The sequence below is a fragment of the Ovis canadensis genome, chromosome 5 (genome assembly GCF_042477335.2).
Source record: "Ovis canadensis isolate MfBH-ARS-UI-01 breed Bighorn chromosome 5, ARS-UI_OviCan_v2, whole genome shotgun sequence".
NCBI lineage: Eukaryota > Metazoa > Chordata > Mammalia > Artiodactyla > Bovidae > Ovis > Ovis canadensis.
Genome location: NC_091249.1, coordinates 16841891 through 16865247, shown reverse-complemented (window position 1 = coordinate 16865247; position 23357 = coordinate 16841891). Strand labels below are relative to the sequence as shown.

Here is a 23357-nt window from a genome sequence, read left to right as displayed (position 1 = left end):
TAAGATTAATATTCAAAACCAGTTGCATATCTGTACACTGGCAGTGAAATATCAGAAAGGGAATGTAAAAAGATACATTTAAAAATAGCACACCTGTGAGAGCTGGACTGTGAAGAAGGCTGAGCGCCAAAGAATTGATGCTTTTGAACTGTGGTGTTGGAGAAGACTCTTGAGAGTCCCTTGCACTGCAAGGAGATCCAACCAGTCCATTCTGAAGGAGATCAACCCTGGGATTTCTTTGGAAGGAATGATGCTAAAGCTGAAACTCCAGTACCTTGGCCACCTCATGCGAAGAGTTGACTCATTGGAAAAGACTCTGATGCTGGGAGGGATTGAGGGCAGGAGGAGAAGGGGACGACTGAGGATGAGATGGCTGATGGCATCACCAACTCGATGGACGTGAGTCTGAGTGAACTCCAGGAGTTGGTGATGGACAGGGAGGCCTGGTGTGCTGCAATTCATGGGGTTGCAAAGAGTCGGCCACGACTGAGCGACTGAACTGAACCGAACTGAAATATAAAATACCTAGGAATAAACCTGACCAAGGAGGTGAAAGACTTGCACACTGAGAACTACAGACATTAATAAAGGAAATTAAAGAGGATTCAAAGAAATGGAAATATATTCTATGCTCTTGGGTTGGAAGAATTAATATTATTAAAATGGCAATACAGCCTAAAGCCATATACAGATTTAATGTGATCCCTATTAAAATGCCTATGACATTTTTTTCACAGAACTAGAACAAATAATCCAAAATTATATATGGAATCATAAAACCCAGAATTGGCAAAGCAATTCTGAGGTAAAAAAAAAAAAAAAAAACAACAGGATAACTCTCCCAGACTTTGGACAGTACCGCAATGCTACAGTAATCAAAATGTGTGGTACTGGTATAGAACAGACATACAGATCAATGGACAAGAATAGGGAGCCGTAAATAAACTCACACACCTACAGTCAATTAACATTTGACAAAGGAGACAAGAATATAAAATAGGGAAAAGTCTCTTTAACAGGTGGTACTGGGAAAGTTGGACAGCTGCATGTAAATCAATGAAGTTAGAACACATCCTCACACCATGCACAGAAATAAACTCAGAAGGACTTAAAGAGTTAAACAAGACATGATAGCACAAAACTCCTAGAAGAGAGCATGGGCAAAATAATCTCTGACATAAATCATACCAATGTTTTCTTAGGTCAGTCTCCCAAGGCAATAGAAATGAATAAATAATTAGGACATAATCAAACTTACGAGATTTTGTACAGCAAACAAAACCATTTAAAAAAAAAGACAAAAAGATGACAAAATGGGAGAAAATATTTGCAAATCCTGGGACTTAATTTTTGAAATATACAAACAACCCAAACGCAACAGAACCCCATCAAAAAATGGGCAGAAGATCTTAATAGACATTCCTTGAAAGACGACAAATATGGCCAGTAGGCACATGAGAAGATGTCCAGTGTGGCTAATTATTAGAGAAATGCAAATGAAATTACAGTGACGTGCCACCGCACACTGGTCAGAACGGCCATCATACCAGGAGAGTGGAGGATGACAGACGAGTGAGATGGGGAGATTGCCAGCCTCCCCACAAATACATCAGAAAAACTCATCAAGATACAAAGCAGCCTCTGGGTGACAGCAGAAGACCCCAGGCCTCCAGGAGGGGCAAGCTAAGCTCCCTGAAATGAGGTAGGAGAGAGGATGGAGACATAAAAAGGGAAAAGACAGAGAACTTCCGGACAGGAGCATGTATCCCAAGAGAGGGAGGGAGTCCTGAAACAGGAAGGGTTCCCATGCACTGGGAAGCTCCCTCACAGGCAGGCCCAAGGGTGAGCGGCGGAATCTCAGAAAACTGGGCAAAGCAGGGACTAAGAGGGCAGAAAGCAGAGAAAGCTGCAATTCTCAGCCCATGAAAGGTGCTCGGACTGTGGCCCCGACCAGACAGCGGACTTGGGGAACTGAGAGAAGCCCATGGAAGTCCCGCAGCACAGAAGGTGGGCCGGGTTGCCTAGAGAGGGGCAGCATACAAACCTCTGCAGTGCACACAACCCTTGCGGTGCAGGGGACAGGCCGGGGTAGCTGAGAGTGGCACAGCATACAAACCTCTCCAGTGCACACAAACCGCAGGGTGCAGAGGACATGCCCAGGTTGCCAAGAAAGGCATGGCATACAAACCTCTCCACTGCATACAAACCTCAGTGCAGAGGGTGGGCCTTGGGAGCCAAAAGAACACATAAGCCCTGCAGCATAGAGGCTGGGCCAGTGAGCCAAAGCAAGTACACACAGGCCCCGTGAAGCAGAGTGGCTGGTGAGCCGAAATAAGAGTACATAAGCCCTGCAATAATAGACAGTGGCCTGGTGAGCTGAGACAAGTGCACACAAGCCCCGTGACACAGAGGGCAAGCTCAGAGGGGGCTGACAGAAGCACATGCAAGTCTCTGAGATGCAGAGGGCAAGGTCGGGGAGCTGAGAAAAGATCCTCACAAGCCCCTACCTAGCAAGCGTTGGCCTGTGGTGCAGGGTGGGACCAGGGAACAGAAGCATTGGCAAAGGTTCCAGGGACAAATAGAGGGTTGGTGGCAGATAAGATATGCTGAGACGTGGCTGTGGAAATAGAAGTGTCTAACACTGACTCATTGGAAAAGACCCTGATGCTGGAAAAGATCGAGGGCAGGAGGAGAAGGGGATGACAGAGGATGAGATGGTTGGATGGCATCACCGACTCGATGGACATGGGTTTGGGTGGATTCCGGGAGTTGGTGATGGACAGGGAGGCCTGGCGTGCTGCGGTTCATGGGGTCGCAGAGAGTTGGACACGACTAAGTGACTAAACTGAACTGACTGAACACTGCCAAAGCCAGAAGGGTTGCCCAAAGATATACTGAACTCACAGACACCCCCAAAACCTACTACTGGACACTGCACTGCCCTTCAGAGAGACAAGATCCAGCTCCATCAACCAGAACACAAGCACAAGCTCCCCAATCAGGAAAACATCGCAGGACACTAATCCAACCCCATCCGTGGGGGCAGACCACAACCAAGAAGAACTATGACCTTGAGAACTTTTCTCTTCTTATAAATCACACTGTTTATCTCTCCTACATATTTCTACCTTCACATTAGCTTTTGCAGGGCTGTAGAGTTTTCCTCTTTGTTCTCTTGTTTAAAAATTTCATTTTAAGATTTTTTCTTTTTTTTTTAACCTTCTTTTTGTGATTTTTTCTGATTTTGTTTTTGATATATTTGACTGCTTTTCTTATAGTTCTTTACCAGCTAATCCTGAATATAGATAAATATTATAGTTAATATATATATAAATATTGTGGCTAATCCTGAATATATAAAAATCTTTTCCACATATGTCTGTTTATCTTTGCTTTTCTATTTTTTCTTTTCTCCTTTTTTAGCCTTCTTTTCCACCCCTTCCTTTTCTTTTCTCTGCCTTCTCCTGTTTTTTCCTCCTTTTCTTCCCCTTTTTTCCTTCACACTTTCTTTTTTCACCAGGTAAGTTAAATTGCTGAGCTCTCTTTGCTATATTCCCTAGTTTTCACTCCGCTCAGTTTTCCAGATTGAGCTTTAGTTAGCTCTGCTTTTAATTGGTCAATATCACTTTGGGTTTCCCTCGTTCACCACGTCAGTCTCCTGTACTCTTTTCCTTAGAATGCTTTGTTTATAACTGTGTGTGTGGAGTGTGTGTATATATCCCATTATATCTGTAATTACCTGCTTGATCGCCCACTAGAACACAGACACAAGTCACCCCTAACAAGAAGTCAACACAAACCACTCAACCAAGCTTTCCCTCTAAGGGCAAAAACCAAAAGGAAGAATGAATACAACCCTAAAGCCTGGGAGACCTCAATTGGAGCAAGTTAGAAAAAAAAGTGAAAAGACAGAGAAATACAGCACAAATGAAAGAACAAGGTAGAAACTCACAAGACCAAATAAACAGAGAGCAAATAAGCAATTTACCTGAAAGAGAATTCAGAATAATGATAGTAAAGATGCTCCAAACATGTGAAAATAGAATGAAGAAAATGCAAGAAACAACACAGTTAATACAATCACCAAGGACATAGAAGAAATTAAGAATAAGTAAACAAGTGAGTAACACAATTACTTCAATTAAAAATATTCAAGAAGGAACCAGTAGCAGAATAACTGGGGCAGAAGAAGGGATAAGTGAGCAGGAAGATAGAATGGTGGAAATAACTGCTGAAGAGCAGAATGAAGGAAGAAGAGTGAAAAAAATTGAGGGTAACCTCAGAGAAGTTTTGGCTTCCCTGGTGGCTCACCTGGTAAAGAATCCCCCTGTAATGTGGGAGACCTGGGTTCGATCTCTGGGTTGGGAAGATTCCCTGGAGAAGCAATGGCTACCCACTCCAGTATTCTGGCCTGGAGAATTCCATGGACTGTATATTCCATGGGGTTGCAAAGAGTCAAACACAGCTGAGCGACTTTCACTTCACTTCAGAGGCCTTTGGGACAATATTAAACACACCAACATTTGAGTTATAGGGGTCCCAGAGGAAGAAGAAAAGAGAAAAGCACTGAGAAATTTTTTCAAGAAATGGTTGAAAACTTCCCCAACATTGGAAAGGAAATAGTCAATCAAGTCCAAGAAGTGCAGAGAGTCCCTTATAGGATAAACCCAAGGAGAAACACATTGAGACACATATTAGTCAAGCTAACAGAGATTAAGCATAAAGAAAGAATATTAAAAGCAGCCAGGGAAAAGCAACAAGTAACATATGAGGGAAAACCCATACATTTAACAGTGAATCTTTCAGCAGAGACTCTGCAGGTCAGAAGGGAATGGCAGGATATATTTAAAGTACTGAAAGAAAAAGTCTACAACCAAGATTAGTATACCCAGCAAAGATCTCACTGAGAATTGATGGAGAAATCAAAAGCTTTATAGACAACAAAAGTTAAGAGAATTTAGCACCACCAAATCAGCCTTCCAACAAATACTAAAGGGACTTACATGGCCAATAAACACAAGAGAAAGGAAAGACCTACAAAAAGAAACCCAAAACAATTAAGAAAATGCCAATAGGAACATATATATCAATAATTACCTTAAATGTAAATGGATTAAGTGCACCAACCAAAAAATACAGACTGACTGAATGTTCAAATACAAAAGCAAGACCCATATATATGCTGCCTACAGGAGATCCATTTCAGACCTAGAAACACATACAGACTGAAGGTGCAAGTATGGAAAAAATACTCCACGTGAATGGAAACCAAAAGAAAGCTGGAGTGGCAGTCATTATTTCAGACAAAAATAGACTTTAAAATAAATACTATAAGAGACAAAGAAGGACACTACATAATGATCAAAGGGTCAATCCAAGACGAAGACATAACAATTGTAAATATTTATTCACCCAACATAGGAGCACCTCAGTACATAAAGCAAACGCTAACAGGCATAAGAGGGGAAATCAACAAGAACACAATAATAGTAGGGGATGTTAACACCCCATTTAACACCAATGGACAGATCATCAAAACAGAGAATCAATAAGGAAACACAAACCTTAAATGAAACATTAGACCAGATGGACATAATTGATATCTTCAGGACTTTCCATACAAATGCAGAAGAATACTTTCTTCTCAAGTGCACATGGAACATCTCCAGGATAGACAACATCTTGGGCCACAAATCAAGCCTCAGTAAATTTAAGAAAGTTGAAATTGTATCAGGCATCTTCTCTGACCACAATACTATGAGACTAGATATCAGCCCCAGGAAAAGAAATGCAAAAAACACAAACTCATGGAGATTAAATAATACATTACTAAATAACAAAGAGGTCACTGAAAGTATAAGAAGGAAAATAAAAAGATTCCTAGAAACAAATGACAATGAAAACATGATGACCCCAAACCTGTGGGATTCAGCAAAAGCAGTTCTAAGAGGGAAGTTTATAGCAATACAATCATACCTCAAGAAACAAGAGGAACATAGAATAGACAACCTAACTTAACACCTAAAACAACTGGAAAAAGAACAAAAAAAAAACAAAATTAGTAGAAGAAAAGAAATCATAAAGATCAGGGCAGAAATAAATGAAAAAGAAATGAAGGAAACAGTGGCAAAGATGAATAAAACTAAAACCTGGTTCTTTGAGAAGATAAATAAAATTAACAAATCACTGGCCAGACTCATCAAGGTAAAAAAGAGAGAAAAATCAAATCAACAAAATTAGAAATGAAAAAGGAGAGCTTAAACAGGCAATGCAGAAATACAAAGGATCTTAAGAGGATATTATGTGCAACTATATACTAATAAAATGCAGTCCATGGAATTCTCCAGGCCAGAATACTGGAGTGGGTAGCCTTTCCCATCTCCAGGCAATTTTCCCAACCCAGGGATTGAACCCAGGTCTCTCGCATTGCAGGTGGATTCTTTACTAGCTGAGCCACAAGGGAAGCCCAATAAAATGGACACCCAAGAGGAAATAGACAGATTCTTAGAAAAGTTCAAGCTCCCAAGACTGAACCAGGAAGAAATAGATATTATGAACAAGCCAGTTACAAACACGAAATAAAAACTGTGATCGGAGATCTCCCCCAAAACAAAAGTCCAGGGCCATATGGCTTCACAAGGGAATTCTATCAGACATTTAGAGAAGAGCTAATGCCTATTTCTCTGAAACTCTTCCAAAAAGATGCAGAGGAAAGAGTACTTCCAAACTCATTCTACGAGGCCACCATCACCCTGATACTAAAACCAGGCAAAGACAATACAAAAAAAAAAAAAAAATTAGAGGCCAATATCACTGATGAATATAGATGCAAAGATCCTTAAGAAAATTCTAGCAAGCAAAACTCAGCAACACGTTAAAAAGCTCATATACCAAGATCAAGTTGGGTTTATTCTAGGGGTGCAAGTATTCTTCAATATACGCAACTCAATCAGTGTGATACACTATATTAACAAACTGAAAGATAAAAAACCATATGATCATCTCAATAGAAGCAAAAAAAGCCTTTGACAAAATTCAGCACCCATTTATGATAAAAACGTGTCAAAAAAGTGGGCATAGAAGAAACCTATGTCAACATAGTAAAGACCAAATATGATCAGCCCACAGCAAACATTATTCTCAGTGGTGAAAAACTTAAAGTATTCCCTCTAAGATCAAGACAAGGGTGTCCACTCTCACCACTATTATTCAACATAGTTTTGGAAGTCCTAGCTATGGCAATTAGAGAAGAAAAAGAAATAAAAGGAATCCAGATCGGAAAAGAAGAAGTAAAACTCTCACTGTTTGCAGATGACATGATCGTATACATAGAAAACCCAAAAGAAACTATCAGAAAAATACTAGAGCTAATCAGTGAATTCAGCAAAGTTGTGGGATACAAGGTCAACACACAGAAATCACTTGCATTCCTCTATACTGATAATGAAAAATCAGAAAGAGAAATTAAGGAGTCAATCCCATTCACCATTGCCGTGAAAAGAAAAGTGTATCTAGGAATAAACCTACCGAAGGAGACAAAACAGCTGTATACGGAAAATTATAAGACACTGATGAAAGAAATAAAAGATGGAGAGAGATTCCGTGTTCCTGGGTAGGAAGAATAAATATTGTGAAAGTAACTATACTACTAAATGCACTCTGCAGATTCAGTGTGATCTCTATCCAATTACCAATGGCATTTTTCATAGACCTAAAACAAAAACTTTCACAATTCATGTGTGCTTAGTCGCTCAGTCATGTCCGACTCTTTGAGAAACGATAAACTATAGCCTGCCAGGTTCCTCCATCCATGAGGATTCTTCAGGCAAGAATACTGGAGTGGGTTGCCATGCCCTCCTCCAGGGGATCTTCCTAATCCAGGGATCGAACCCAGGTCTTCCGCATTGCAGGCAGATTCTCTCCTATCTCTACCAGGGAAGCCCACAATTTATATGGAAACACAAAAGACTGTGAATAGACAAAGGAGTCTTGAGAAAGAATGGAGCTGGAGCAATCAACCTTCCTGACTACAGACTATACTACAAACCCATAGTCATCAAGACAGTATGGTACTGGTACAAAACAGAAATATAGACCAGTGGAACAAGATAGAGAGCCCAGAGATAAACTCATACACCTATGGGTACTTTGTTGTTTTACAAAGGAGGCAGGAATATACAATGGGGCAAAGATAGTCTCTTCAATAAGTGGTGCTGGGAAAACTGGACAGCTACGTGCAAAAGAATGAAATCAGAACATTTCCTAACACCATACACAAAGATAAACTCAAAATGGATTAAAGCCCTAAATATAAGAACAGAGACTATAAAACTCTTAGAGGAAAACATAGGCAGGACACTCGATGACATAAATCAAAGTAAGATCTTCCATGACCCACCTCCTGGAGTAATGGAAATAAAAGCAAAAATAAATAAGTGGGACCTAATTAAACTTAAAAGCTTTTGCACAGCAAAGGAAACTAAAAACGTGGTGAAAAGACAACCCTCAGAATAGAAGAAAATAATAGCAAAGGAGACAACTGACAAAGAATTAATTTCCAAAATATACAAGCAGCTCATACAACTCAAAACCAAAAAAACAACCCAATCAAAAAGTGGGAAAAAATCTAAATACATTTCTCCAAATAAGACATACAGTTAGCTAACAAACACATGAAAAGATGCTCAACATCACTCATTATCAGAGAGATGCAAATCAAAACCACAATGAGGTACCATCTCGTGCTGGTCAGAATCAGTTCAGTTCGGTTGCTCAGCCGTGTCCAACTCTTTGCGACCCCATGAACTGCAGCACGCCAGGCCTCCCTGTCTATCACCAACTCCCAGAGTCCACCCAACCCATGTCCATCGAGTTGGTGATGCCATCCAACCATCTCATCCTCTGTTGTCCCCTTCTCCTCCTGCCCTCAATCTTTCCCAGCTTCAGGGTCTTTTCAAATGAGTCAGTTCTTTGCATCAGGTGGCCAAAGTATTGGAGTTTCAGCTTCAACATCAGTCCTTCCAATGAACGCCCAGGACTGATCTCCTTTAGGATGAACTGGTTGGATCTCCTTGCAGTCCAAGGGACTCTCAAGAGTCTTCTCCAACACCACAGTTCAAAAGCATCAATTCTAGTCAGAATGGCTGCCATCAAAAAGTCTACAAGCAATAAATGCTGGAGAGGGTGTGGAGAAAAGGGAACCCTCTTGCATTGCTGGTAGGAATGTAAATTGATACAGCCATTATGGAAGATGGTATGGAGGTACATTAAAAAACTAGGAATAAAATCACCATATCCCACTCAGGCATATACCCTGAGGAAAACAAAATTGAAAAAGACCCATGAACCCCAGTGTTCATTGCAGCACTGTTACAATAATAGCTAGAACATGGAAGAAACCTAGATTTCCATTGACATATGAATGGATAAAGAAGCTGTGTTACATAGACACAATGGAATATAATTCAGCCATAATAAAGGAACACATTTGAGTCAGTTTTAATGAGGTGGATGAACCTGGAGCCTATTATACAGAGTGAAGTAAGCCAGAAAGAAAAACACCAATACAGTATACTAACACATATATATGGAATTTAGAAAGATGGTACTGATGAATTTACTTGCAGGGTAACAGTGGAGAAACAGACATGGAGAGCAGATCTATGGACACTGGGGCAGGGGAGCGGGGAGAGAGTGAGATGTACGGAGAGAGTAACATGGACACTCGCAAGGCCCTATGTAAAATAGATAGCAAGCGGGAATTTGCTGTATGACTCAGGGAGCTTAAATGGGCTCTGTGACAATCTCGATGGGTGGGATGGGGAGGGAGGTTTGAGAGGGAGGGAACATGGATGATTCTTGTTGATGTTGGACAGAAAACAACAAAATTCTGTAAGGTGGTCATCCTTCAATTAAAAACTAAAGTGGCAAAAAAGGTCTACAGATGATGGAGAGAGTGTGGAGAAAGTTGATGCAGCCACTGTGGAAAACAGTGTAGAGGTTCCTCAGAAAACTAAAAATAGAATTACTGTCTGATCCAGCAGTCCCACTCCTGGGCATATGCCCAGACAAAATTATAATTTAAGGAGATACGTGCACCCGTGTGTTCATGGCAGCCCTGTTCACAATAGCCAAGACTAGAAATAACCTAAACATCCATTGACAGCTGAGCGGTTAAAGAAGATGAGGTGTGTGTCTGTGTGTGTATATGCGCACACACTGGGATGTTACTCAGCCATAAAAGGAAGGTGATAATGTCCCTTGCAGCATCGTGGATGTGACTAGAGATTAACATACTAAGTAAAGTAAGTCAAAGAGAGAAAGACAAATGTCATACGATATCACTTTGATGTGAAACCTAAAACAGAGCACAAATGAACCTATGCACAAAACAGAAACAGACTCGCAGAGAACAGACTTGTGGTTGCCAAAGGGGAGGAGGATGTGGGAGGGAAGGACCGGGAGTTTGGAATTAGCAGATGTAAACTGTTATATATAGGATGGATAAACAACAAGGTCCTACTGTATAGCACAGGGAACTATATTCCACATCCTATAATAAACCATAGTGGAAAAGAATATTAAAAAAGAATGTCTGTGTGTATAACTCAGTCACTTTCCTGTACATCACAGATTGGCACAACACTGTAAGTCAACTGTACTTCAATTTTAAAGGTAGACTTTCTAGTAACAGTAAAAAATAAACAGAAGCAGATTAATTTTAATAAATACTTTACTTGACCCAGTATACCCAAAATCTTATTATTTCAACACGTGTTGTTGTTGCTCAGTTGTGTCTGACTCTTTGCAATCCCATAGACTGCAGCACACCAGCCTTTCCTGTCCTTCACTATCTCCTGGAGTTTGCTCAGACTCTTGTCCATTGAGTCAGTGATTGCATGCAACCATCTCATCCTCTGCCATCCCCGTCTCCTCCTGCCTTCAGTCTTTCCCAGTATCAGGGTCTTTTCCAGTGAGTTGGCTCTTCAAATCACTGGCCAAAGTATTGGAGCTTCAGCTTCAGCATCAGTCCTTCCGATGAATATTCTTGGTTGATTTCCTTAGGATTGAATGATTGGATCTCCTTGCTGTCCAAGGGACTCTCAAAAGTCTTCCCTAGCACCACAGTTTGAAAGCATCAACTCTCTGGCACTCAGCTTTCTTTATGGTCCAGCTCTCATATCCATACATCTCACATTTCCACATGTTATGAGTATTAAATTATTGAGGTATCATATATATATATATATGTATGTGTGTGTATATATATATATATTTAGTAAATAGTCTAATGTGTATTATATAAATAGCACTTCACAATTCAAACTAGCCACCTTTTAAGCACTGAACATCCGTTTGTAGATGGTGTCAATAGTATCAGGCAGAGAAGTTATAGACAAGTAACCAAAAACCAAAGATTTTAAAGCAGACAGGGGAAAAAACCATGTTATATACATAGAATCAATATCTGAATGTCCATTGGCTCCTCATTAGAGACAACAGTGGCCAGAAAATAATAATGACCTTTTTATATGCTGAAAGAAAAACACTGTCAACTCCAAATTCTGTAAACAATGAAAATATTCTTCAAGAATGAAGGTAAAATAAAGGCATTTTCAGATAAAACAAAGCTAATTCATCATCAGCAGTTCTGCAGTATAAGACATGCTAAAGGAAGTTCTTCAAGTTAAAAGGAAATAATGCCAGATGTAATCTTAAGGAAATAAAAAGTATTAAAAGTGGTGACTGTCTGGATAAAGATATGTATTATAGAAATATGTAACTAATTTTTCCTGTCAGTTTCTATGGTATGCATATGCTTGTTTAAAGCAAAAATATAATCTTGTGTTATGGAGTTTATCATGTAAGTGGATGTAATGTATATGCCAACTGTGAATATACAACTCATTAAGGTCTGGACTGGAAAAGCTTTGTCTCCAGGGATGGCTGAATGGCTGTTTTTTGATTCCTGGCCAAGATAAGGGCAATGGATGTGCTCTTACTTGATCTGTGTCTAGTCTTCTTTCTTCCTTTGACTGTACTGGGCCTTTGTTGCTGCATGGCCTCTTCTCTAGTTGCGGAGTGTTGGGGCTACTCTGCTTGCAGTGCGTGGACTTCTCACTGTGATGGCTTCTCTTGCTGCGCAGCCCAGGCTCGAGGGCATGAGGGCTTCGGTAGTTACGGCATGTGGGCTCGGTAATTGCAGCTCCCAGGTTCCAGAGCACAGGTTCAATAGTTTTGCACAAGCTTAGCTGCTGTTAGGCATGTGGGAGCTTCCTGGCTCAGGGACTGAACCTGTGTCTCCTGCATTGGCAGGCGGATTCTTTACCACTGAGCAACCAGGGAAACCCTAGATGTACTCTTTGAATGCTACTGACCACCCTCAGGGTCATCTTCACTTGATTATATGGCTTATATAATCATAATTATATGGCTTCACTGGCTTATATGGTATGTCAAGCCATGCTTGATGCGTGAAAAGCCCCTGCTGAGCGTTTCTCCTTTGCGCTCCCCCAAACCAAGAATTCTCATCTGTTAATAGATCCAATGACACAGCATGGTCTGTGCATGCAAATGAGGAGACTCATGAAGCATCTCTGGCTTCCAGTACTTTCCTACACAGTTTTTATTTGGCTGCAGTGTACCCTTTGGGCTTCCAGGTGGCTCAGTGGTAAAGAATCCATCTGCCAACGCAGGAGGAGCAGGTTTGATCCCTGGGTCAGGAATATTCCCTGAAGAAGGAAATGGCAACCCTCTTCAGTATTCTTGCCTGGGAAATTCCATGGACAGAGGAGCCTGACAGGAGGACAGAGGAGCCATGTGGTTGCAAAAGAATCAATGACTAAATAACATTAAAATTGTACTGCTTGCCTTCCATGGGCAGTCTCAGAGTGACCTGATGAGTCCTGTCAACTTTATGATCTGGGAATGTCTTTGTAATAACTTTGTAACAACTACAACATGAACAAGAACCATATGTTTGCAAGGTTTTTACCTTCTATGTGAAATCATATATTAGCTCTAAATATGCTGTGAAGAACTAAGAATGTATATTATGATTCTCAGCAGCCACCAAAAATCAAAGCTAAAAACTGAATATGTAAATTAAAGTGGAATCTTAAAAAATGTCAAAACAAACATACACCCTGTAAAAAATGTAAGCCTAATGAAGGATATAAGTGGTAGAGTGCCATTCTGTCCCTCTCTAAAATATCAAATAATAATCTGGGACAGCTTGTTGTTTTCTTCCAGATATTTTTGTGTGTATGCATATACAGATAAAGAATTTTTCAACACATATTGACTGGGAGCTTGCTTTTTCATATGAATTGATAATATATCACAGTCAAATTCCAATGTCAGGCATACAAATCTACCTCATTCTGTTTAATGGCTTTATAACATTTCATGGGCTAAATGCAGTATAAATTGCTTATCTATTCCTTTATTGACAGATAATATAGGTTGTCTTGAAAATTTCACCATTGTATTAGTTTCCATTGTTTCTATTACAAATTATAACAAATTCAGTGGCTAAAACAACATAAATTTATTCTCCTATAGTTGTGGAGGTTACAAGTGTGAAATCAGTTTCACTGACTTAAGGTCAAGTTCTCAGCAGGGCTGATTCTTTCTGCCTTGGCTCTAGGGCGAGGGGTGGGGAATTTGTTTCCTGGTCTTGTTTTCATCTTCTAGTGGCCCCCTATCTTCCTTGGTCTGTGTGGCCTTTTCAAGCATCTTTAAAGCATATCATTTCAGTCTCTGCTTCCATTATTACATAGCCTTCTCTTCTAACTCCTTTTGTGTTCTTCTTAGAAGGACTGTTAAGATTATACCAGATCCCCCTTATAATAATCCAGAATAATCTCTCCCCATGCTCACAGTCCTTCAACAGATCCTCAAAGTCCCATTTGTCATATGTACAATGCTTACAGTTTTATTATTAAACCTACCATAACCATTAACTTACAAGTAATGTTTTAGTGAACATCCGTGAGCAGATATCCCTACCCAGTTGTGTGATTATTCCTTGTAGTAGGATCCTAGAAGTAGAAATGCAAAATCATAGTGATGTACCTTTTACCTTTTGATAGATTCTAATAATACCCACTAAGCCTTGTACTGTTTGTCACTCCCTTCAGCCCTTTAATTAAAAAAAAAAAAAAAGGTATCTGCCTTCTTACTGGGATTCTCTTAGAAAGTCTTACCTTCTCAGCATTTCCCTTTTGCACCTGTGTAGTACTTTAGTTCTTCTAATTTTTTCTAGTCAACGGAACCCATCTGACAATATAGCTTAGAGATCTGTCTACCTGAATTCACTTAGGAGCTCCACCACTTGAACAGTATTAACTAGGAAAGATTTTGTAACCTTTCTGGACTGTTTCTTTATCTGCAAAATTATTATCTATCTATTAGTGTCTTCCTAGTAGAATATCTATGAAACTTAAATTGGCTACTGTGTAAAAAGTTTCTATCATAGTCTCTAACATCTTTGTGACCCCATGGACTATATAGCCCACCAGGCTCCTCCCATGGAATTCTCCAGGCAAGAATACTGGAGTGGGTAGCTATTGTCTTCTCCCGGGGATTTCTGACCAGGGATCCAACCCTGGTCTCCTGCATTGCAGGCTGATTATTTACCACCTGAGCCACCAGGGATGCCCATCAATAGATATTAACCAATATTCTTTTTTTATTATTTGCTTTATGTCTCAGAAATTCCTTTTTATTTCTGTTCTACTAGTGATATTTCTCCTAGTTTTCCAGCACTGCTCTAAGCATACTCTGATTTTTTCTATTCATTTAATTTGGATTTTGAATTGGAAGGAGGAGATAAATGGACTCTGACAGATCCCAGGGTGCAATATAAATTCCTTCTCAGCAGGAAATTTGCCCTTTTTTCCCATACCCTCACAAACATGCCATGTGTCTTTGCTCCAAGTGGGTACTCGATAAATATTTGTTTGTTAGTTGATGAGTGGTTCCAAAAGTAACAAATAGTTGCTTTGAAATATTTAGAATCCTGAGACATTTTCAGAATAATTGCTACACATCCTAGTGTCTTCTTACCAAGTCTTTCAGGGGACATGTTCCTGGGTAAACAGGAACGGGTTTGCCATTACAGGAGTCAGTGACGTTTAGGGATATCGCTGTGCTCTTCAGCCGGGACGAGTGGTTGCACCTGGATGCTGCCCAGAGAACCTTGTACCGGGAGGTGATGCTGGAGAACTACAGCACCCTGGTCTCGCTGGGTAAGGAGGCTTGCCTGTCGTGGGGAGTCTGCTGTGGGAGACTTTAGAGCGCCCTTGGAGGTTCAGAGTCTGCAGGTTTCTGTCCTCTGCCCTGGGAAAGGACAAATCTCTGTAGAATTAAAAGTGTACCTGTCTGTTTCGATGCCCTTCCTGCTGCTCTTTGTCCTCTGCCTTCCTCCCACCCCACCTCCTTAATAGTTCCCTCCTACTCCAATGATTGGAACCCAGTTTAGATTCTGAAAAGTGCATAGGACTCCCATCGTCATGGCATTCATAGACAGGGTCCCATATTGTTTCTGAACCAAGACCCACCTCCTGCTCCATCCCCGTGAAGGCCTCAGTCCTCTCAAGAGTGCTTTTGCTGCCTACTTTGCCTGTCTATACTTGCGTTATCTTCCCTGTAGGTTCTGGTTTGAGTTTGGGGCTTGCTTTTCATGCCATTCGTTCAAACTCCATTTCCTTCCTGATGAGCAGGGATTCCGTTTTCAATGCCAAAGCTGATCTGCCAGTTGCAACAAGGAGAAGATCCCTGTATGGTGGAGAGAGAAATCCCTCAAGATGCCTGCCTTGGTGAGTAAGTGACTGGGGGATGGGCGCACGTGTCTTTATACATAAGCAGGTGGTGAGGAGTGTTCAAAAACTCTCCTGGAAATTCTGAGCGCTATTGAAATGCTCAGAGCCACCTGACAAGGCTCCTTGGTTGTAATGGTTTTCTTTCATCAAGAAGGTCCTTGTCTTGACATTTTCCTTCTCATACCACTCCCTGCCTTCTCTTTCCCTCCCCACCGCCTTTTGTTTTGCAGCCTCACTCACTTCCTTCCATCACCTCTTGATCTTCATGTTATTTTTCCATCTGCATTTACACATGTTCATTCATGTCTGACAGATGTTTTAACGCTACACCTTCTGCCATGTTTTGAATTTTTTAAAACAATTTTTTCATCTCTCTTTTACCATCCACATATTTCAAAGTATTATTAACATTCCTTTGTCTCTGATTTCTTATTTTCTTGGTGACTAGATTGTCATGTCCCACTATTATATATTCTCTCAGCTGTTGTTAACATTACCACTGTAGCCTTTCCAGTCCACGGGTCAGCAAGCATGTTGTTCCTGGTGGGCTGCAGTGCACGGAGTCACAGAGAGTCGAATGTGACTGATCACACAGCACCACCACCACCAGGTAGTGCAGTATAGCATTAAGGATCATGGTTTGAATTTAGACATTACGAATTTTGCCTTACCCTTACCACTGCTTACATGCGCTATAGGAAAGTTACCTACCTTCTCTGAGCCTCTTTTTTCTCACTCATTTTCCATGCCATGAGCACAGTGATCTTTTTGAAACTCAGGTATTTGTCCTGTACTTTAAGAGACTTCATTGTTTCTCCATTATCCATGGAGTAAAGAAAGATGCCTTAATATGACATTAAACCTACATCTTAGCCGGTCTTCATATTCCTTTATGGTCTCGTCAGGGGCCACTTCCTCTTCAGCTCAGTGTTCTGACTACATCTGCATATTCACTATCATTTGTGCGTTATTCCTTCAGCTTGAATCACCTCTTCTACCTTGTCCATTGGTAAACTATTTCTCTTTCAAGATCCATTTGTCCACCTAATTTGCCACTCTTATCTGTAGATTTTTCTTAACTTTCCTCAGTTGTTTTCTTGCTCAGTCATCTCTGACTCTTTGCGACACTATGGACTAGCCTGCAAGGCTCCTCTGTCCATGGAATTTTCCAGGCAAGAATACTAGAGTGGGTTGCCATTTCATATTCCAGGGCATCTTCACATCCCAGGGATTGAACCCATGTCCTTTGCATCTCCTGAATTGGCAGGCAGAGTCTTTACCACTGCACCACCTGGGAAGCCCTCCTACTTCCCAGTCAGCATTAATTTTTCCATCATTTAGTTCATACAGCACTTTCTACATAGTTGGAGTACATTGATTATTGTATCTATCACAATGAATTGTAGTTATGTTTAATTATTTTTCTAATAAGATTGTGCATATTTAAGGGAGAGGCCAGATCTTTGAATTCTGTTCCTCAAGCATTTGATATATTAGATTTAGTAATATTTAAAATTTTTTTTAAATTCTGTTTTAATGGAATTAATTACCTCTCTGATTAACTCAGTGCTGATGAGGCTCAAGTTACTCAATTCAGCCAGACCACTGCAGCTACATTATTTTTCAGATTCCATTCTGTCCTTCCTCTGATCCAAGCTGCCCATTTTACCAAATATAAACATTTTTGCCTTGTTATTATCTGTCTAAGAATTTATAGCACCTTCTGTTAGTAAATTCTTCTGCTGGTTATTTAGTAACTGTATATTTGGCCTTACTGTGCTTAACCTAAATTTTAACTAGTTCCAACTCAAATTCCCTTCTTTAGTCAGTCAGTCAGTTCAGTTCAGTCGCTCAGTCGTGTCCGACTCTTTGCGACCGCGTGAATCGCAGCATGCCAAACCTCCCTGTCCATCACCAGCTCCCAGAGTTTACTCAGACTCATGTCCATCGAGTCAGTGATGCCATCCAGCCATCTCATCCTCGGTCGTCCCCTTCTCCTCCTGCCCCCAATCCCTCCCAGCATCAAGGTCTTTTCCACTGAGTCAACTCTTTGCATGAGGTGGCCAAAGTACTGGAGTTTCAGCTTTAGCATCATTCCTTCCAAAGAAATCCCAGGGCTGATCTCCTTCAGAATGGACTGGTTGGATCTCCTTGCAGTCCAAGGGACTCTCAAGAGTCTTCTCCAACACCACAGTTCAAAAGCATCAATTCTTCAGTGCTCAGCTTTCTTCACAGTCCAACTCTCACATCCATACCTGACCACTGGAAAAACCATAGCCTTTACTAGACAGACCTTTGTTGGCAAAGTAATATCTCTGCTTTTGAATATACTGTCTAGGTTGGTCATAACTTTTCTTCCAAGGAGTAAGTGTCTTTTAATTTCATGGCTGCAATCACCATCTGCAGTGATTTTGGAGCCCAAAAAAATAAAGTCTGACACTGTTTCCACTGTTTCCCCATCTGTTTCCCATGAAGTGATGGACCAGATGCCATGATCTTCGTTTTCTGAATGTTGAGCTTTAAGCCAACTTTTTCACTCTCCTCTTTCACTTTCATCAAGAGGCTTTTTAGTTCCTCTTCACTTTCTGCCATAAGGGTGGTGTCATCTGCATATCTGGGGTTATTGATATTTCTCCCGGCAATCTTGATTGCAGCTTGTGTTTCTTCCAGTCTAACATTTCTCATGATGTACTCTGCATCAAAGTTAAATAAGCAGGGTGACAATATACAGCCTTGACATACTCCTATCTGATAGAGTCTCTGATGAATTATGGACGGAGGTTCATGACATTGTACAGGAGACAGGGATCAAGACCATCCCCATAGAAAAGAAATGCAAAAAAAACAAAATGGCTGTCTGAGGAGGCCTTACAAATAGCTGTGAAATGAAGAGAAGTGAAAAGCAAAGGAGAAAAGGAAAGATATAAGCATCTGAATGCAGAGTTCCAAAGAATAGCAAGAAGAGATAAGAAAACCTTCCTCAGCGATCAATGCAAAGAAGTAGAGGCAAACAACAGAATGGGGAAGACTAGAGATCTCTTCAAGAAAATCACAGATATCAAGGGAACATTTCATGCAAAGATGGGCACAATAAAGAACAGAAATGATATGGACCTAACAGAAGCAGAGGATATTAAGAAGAGGTGGCAAGAATACACAGAAGAACTGTACAAAAAAGATCTTCAGGACCCAGATAATCACAATGGTGTGATCACTCACCTAGAGCCAGACCTCCTGCAATGCGAAGTCAAGTAGGCCTTGGAAAGCATCACTGCGAACAAGGCTAGTGGAGGTGATGGAATTCCATTTGAGCTCTTTCAAATCCTAAAAAATGATGCTGTGAAAGTGCTGCACTCAATATGCCAGCAAATTTGGAAAACTCAGCAGTGGCCTCAGGACTGGAAAAGGTCAGTTTTCATTCCAATCCCAAAGAAAGGCAATGCCAATGAATGCTCAAACTACCGCACAATTGCACTCATCTCACACGCTAGTAAAGTAATGCTCAAAATTCCCCAAGCCAGGCTTCAGCAATATGTGAACTGTGAACTTCCAGATGTTCAAGCTGGTTTTAGAAAAGGAAGAGGAACCAGAGATCAAATTGCCAACATCAGCTGGATCATGGAAAAAGCAAGAGAGTTCCAGAAAAACATCTATTTCTGCTTTATTGACTAAGCCAAAGCCTTTGACTATGTAGATCACAATAAACTGTGGAAAATTCTGAAAGAGATGGGAATACCAGACCATCTGTCCTGCCTCTTGAGAAACCTATATGCAGGGCAAGAAGCAACAGTTAGAATTGGACATGGAACAACAGACTGGTTCCAAATAGGAAAAGGAGTACGTCAAGGCTGTATTGTCTTTAGTCGATAAGTGCCCCCAAATAGGTTTACTTTCCCCACAGATGACTTTAACAGGCCTTCTTTTAGACTCACAGGTTCCTCTTTTCTTTTTCTATTGAAATCCAACCCGCTTCTATGGTCTATCTTCCATTCCTTACCAATATTATTGATATTTGTATCCTCATTTTCTGAACCTCAATTCTGAATTAGGCAGTTGAGTCTTCTCAGATCATGGAGAAATGAACTATTACTGTTTGGCCATTTATTTTTTTCCTATTATCATTGCTAATTATTCAGCGTTTGTTCAATAAGTGACTGAGTCTCAGGAGTCCAGTAAGAGAGGAGAGGTCTCTCTTCATTTTCAAGGTTACTTGCCCTTCATAATAATTTTTCCAACTTGGTCACTCTGCTCATTCATTCTTTATTTTTTTAATCTAAGACATTCTAGTTGTGTACTTAGCTTGTACACAATAAAGAATTAACAAATCATCATAAGACATAGTTACTGCTCTCCTTGAACAAATAACTTTGAATTATTTTCACAAACTTTATATATGTAAGTTAAGTGATTGAATGTTTTGAAAATATGTTTTGAAATTTGAAGAAAGGGGTGGATTATTTAGGCTTAAGTAATTGAGTTTTTGTAAAGAAATAAGATTAAAGTAGTAGGGTAAGTTTCTAGATGGACAGGGAAGATCATATTGTGAGAAAGAGTAAAAAGGAAGAAGGTACCTGGTTGATCCTTGAAAATCTAAACTGCTAGGTTTCCCATGGATACCATTAAGAAAGATCTATATTCTTATACAGATTTATAGCCTATATTTCTTATTCTTACTTAATTTCAATAAAATAATTTTATTACTAAAACCAGATAAATTTTATTATCATAGATAATCTATATTTTATTTAAGTTGTATAATTTATTTAAGCACCTGCTGCTGCTGCTGCTGCTGCTGCTAAGTCGCTTCGGTCGTGTCCGACTCTGTGTGACCCCATAGACGGCAGCCCACCAGGCTCCCCTGTCCCTGGGATTCTCCAGGCAAGAACACTGGAGTGGGTTGCCATTTCCTCATACAGTCACCTAATTAGTGATATAACTTTAATCTGTTTTCAATCATGGATTGATAAAAGTAAGCCAGGTTTTAACTCAGAGTTTCTTAGAATCAGCCCAAGCTAAATCTTTTCACTTTAGAGTCAGATCTGAGCCTGGGACTTGGACATAGTTGAGAACTTCACATCTCGTATAGACTCTTGTTAGTCTCAAAAGATCCCTGCCTTTATTTCTCTCAGATGGCAGTATCTTCGTTGTCACTGTTAATTTGTCCACACGACTCCTGTTTACTTCTCCTTCCATTCTATCCTGTTTTTCTCCAGATTCAAGTCCATATTTGAAATTATATGGTATCAAACTCTCTTCCAGCAGAGGAGCCACTATTTTGATTTATTCCAGGTTTCAAGACATGGCCTGAAATAGAAGCATTGCCTCGCAAACAGGACATTTCTACAGGAGAAACATTTCAAGGAATAATAATGAAAAACTCCATTAAGTTGGACATCAAGTGTGGAGAAGCTTTGGAATTTGAGGGCAGGACACAACAAGAGCAACAGAAAAAAACTCTCAGGCAAATGGTAGCCTCACAGAAGAAAACCATCAGTGGAGCTGGAGACCAGACAAGTCTTGAATTAGGGAAAGGCTTATTTATAAATACAGTTCTTATTAGACAACAAAATGTTCCTACAGAAAGAGTACCCAGTATATATTATACTTTTGGGAGAGATTTTAAACAGAATTTGGATCTAATGAGATGTTTCCAGATTTACCCAGGAGAGAAACCTCATATTTACAATGAATACGAAAAAAGCTTCAATCAGAGTCTTCATCTTATTGAACACCAGAGAATTCATACTGGTGAGAAACCTTACAAATGTAATGAGTGTGGGAAAACCTTCAGCCACAGATCATCACTTCTTGCCCATCAGAGAATTCATACTGGAGAGAAACCTTACAAATGTAATCAATGTGAGAAAGCATTTAGTAGCAGTTCAACCCTTATCAAACATTTGAGAGTGCATACTGGAGAGAAACCCTATCAGTGTAAGGACTGTGGTAAAGCTTTTAGCCAGTGTTCAACCCTCACTGTACATCAGAGAATTCATACTGGAGAAAAACTCTATAAGTGTGGAGAATGTGAGAAGGCCTTTAATTGTAGAGCAAAGCTTCATAGACACCAACAAATCCATACAGGTGAGAAACCCTATAAATGTAGTGAATGTGGGAAAAGTTACAGCCAGTTTACATCCCTGGCTGAACATCAGAGGCTTCATACTGGAGAACAACTGTGTAAATGCTTGGAATGTGGGAGAAATTTCACTCGCATCTCAACCTTTATTGATCATCAGCGGATTCATACTGGACAAAAACCATATCAGTGTAATGAATGTGGGAAAGCCTTCAACCAGTATTCATCCTTTAATGACCATCGGAAAATTCATACTGGAGAAAAACTTTACACATGTGGAGAATGTGGGAAAGCCTTTGGTTGCAAATCTAACCTTTATAGGCATCAGAGAATCCATACTGGAGAGAAACCATATCAGTGTAATCAGTGTGGAAAGGCTTTCAGCCAGTATTCATTCCTAACTGAACATGAGAGAATCCATACTGGAGAGAAACTCTATAAATGTATGGAATGTGGGAAAGCCTACAGTTACAGATCAAACCTTTGTAGACACAAAAAAGTTCACAATAAAGAAAAACTCTATAAATGGAAAGAATATGGGATCAGAGATTTCTTAGAGGAGATAAGCCCTATGAGGTTTAATTCATCTCTGAAATAATTTAAGGGTTCTTATTGGAGAATAATCAGGAGAATAATAAATAAGGCACAGATTTCTGATAGATCAAGTCTTTTTATTACTTGTCTTAGAGAAAATATGCAAGTTATCACTAAGTAATGGTAAAATTGACCAACAAATATTAAGAGCACTGCCTTGTCAAATTTTATAAGAACCAGTAAATTTAAGGTTTCTAAAAACATAAAAATTTTAAATTCACAGAAAATTGTAAAAGACCTAACTTTTAAAAAATGAAAACAATGGAATATAAGTTTTATTTCTTTCATTAGACTTTGTTGCCTTTCTAACAGTAAGTTTCAATATGAATTTTATTTTTTATTTATTTTTTTAAAAATATAAATTTATTTATTTTAATTTGAGGTTAATTACTTTACAATATTGTATTGGTTTTGCCATTAAAATGAATTTTCTTTTTAAGGCAGTCACTGAGTTATTAATAATGTGAATAAGTGTGGGGCCTTATTTTCTAAAATGACAGATAGATATAGGACATGCTCTCTTTCATAAAGAGAAGCTAAAGATAAGAAGAAATTCTTTAGATTTTCACATGGAAATAATTAAGTTCACTTTTCATGAACTGCCTCACCAGCAATTTATATTTATAAATATACATGTATGTATATGTGTGTTAGTTGCTCAGTCATGTCTGACTCTTGGCGACCCTGTGGACTGTATAGCTCACCAGGCTCTTCTGTCCATGGAATTCTCCAGGCAAGAATACTGGAGTGGGTAGCCATTCCCTTCACCAGAGGATCTTCCTGATCCAGGGCTCAAACCTGGGTCTCTTGCTTTGCAAGCAGATTCTTTACTGTGGCCTGAGCCACCAGTGATAGACATA

At 39.8% G+C, this 23357-nt stretch overlaps 1 protein-coding gene across 12 annotated transcripts in view; it reads left to right on the top strand.

The window, feature by feature from the left end:
- The window catches only part of LOC138440728 (zinc finger protein 879), a 72124-nt gene extending 49374 nt beyond the window's left edge, over positions 1-22750 (top strand). For 7 of the 12 annotated variants that reach the window (XM_069590462.1, XM_069590461.1, XM_069590460.1 and 4 more), the window contains 3 exons: positions 15125-15251; positions 15726-15821; positions 21114-22750. In XM_069590462.1, the coding sequence (XP_069446563.1) occupies positions 15125-15251; positions 15726-15821; positions 21114-22501 (1611 nt within the window). In that variant the 3' untranslated portion in view covers positions 22502-22750. Of the gene's footprint in view, positions 1-15124; positions 15252-15655; positions 15822-21037 lie in introns of all 12 variants that reach the window. The other 5 variants (XM_069590470.1, XM_069590472.1, XR_011257100.1 and 2 more) reach the window with 4 other exon arrangements.
- Positions 22751-23357: the final 607 nt, after the last annotated feature.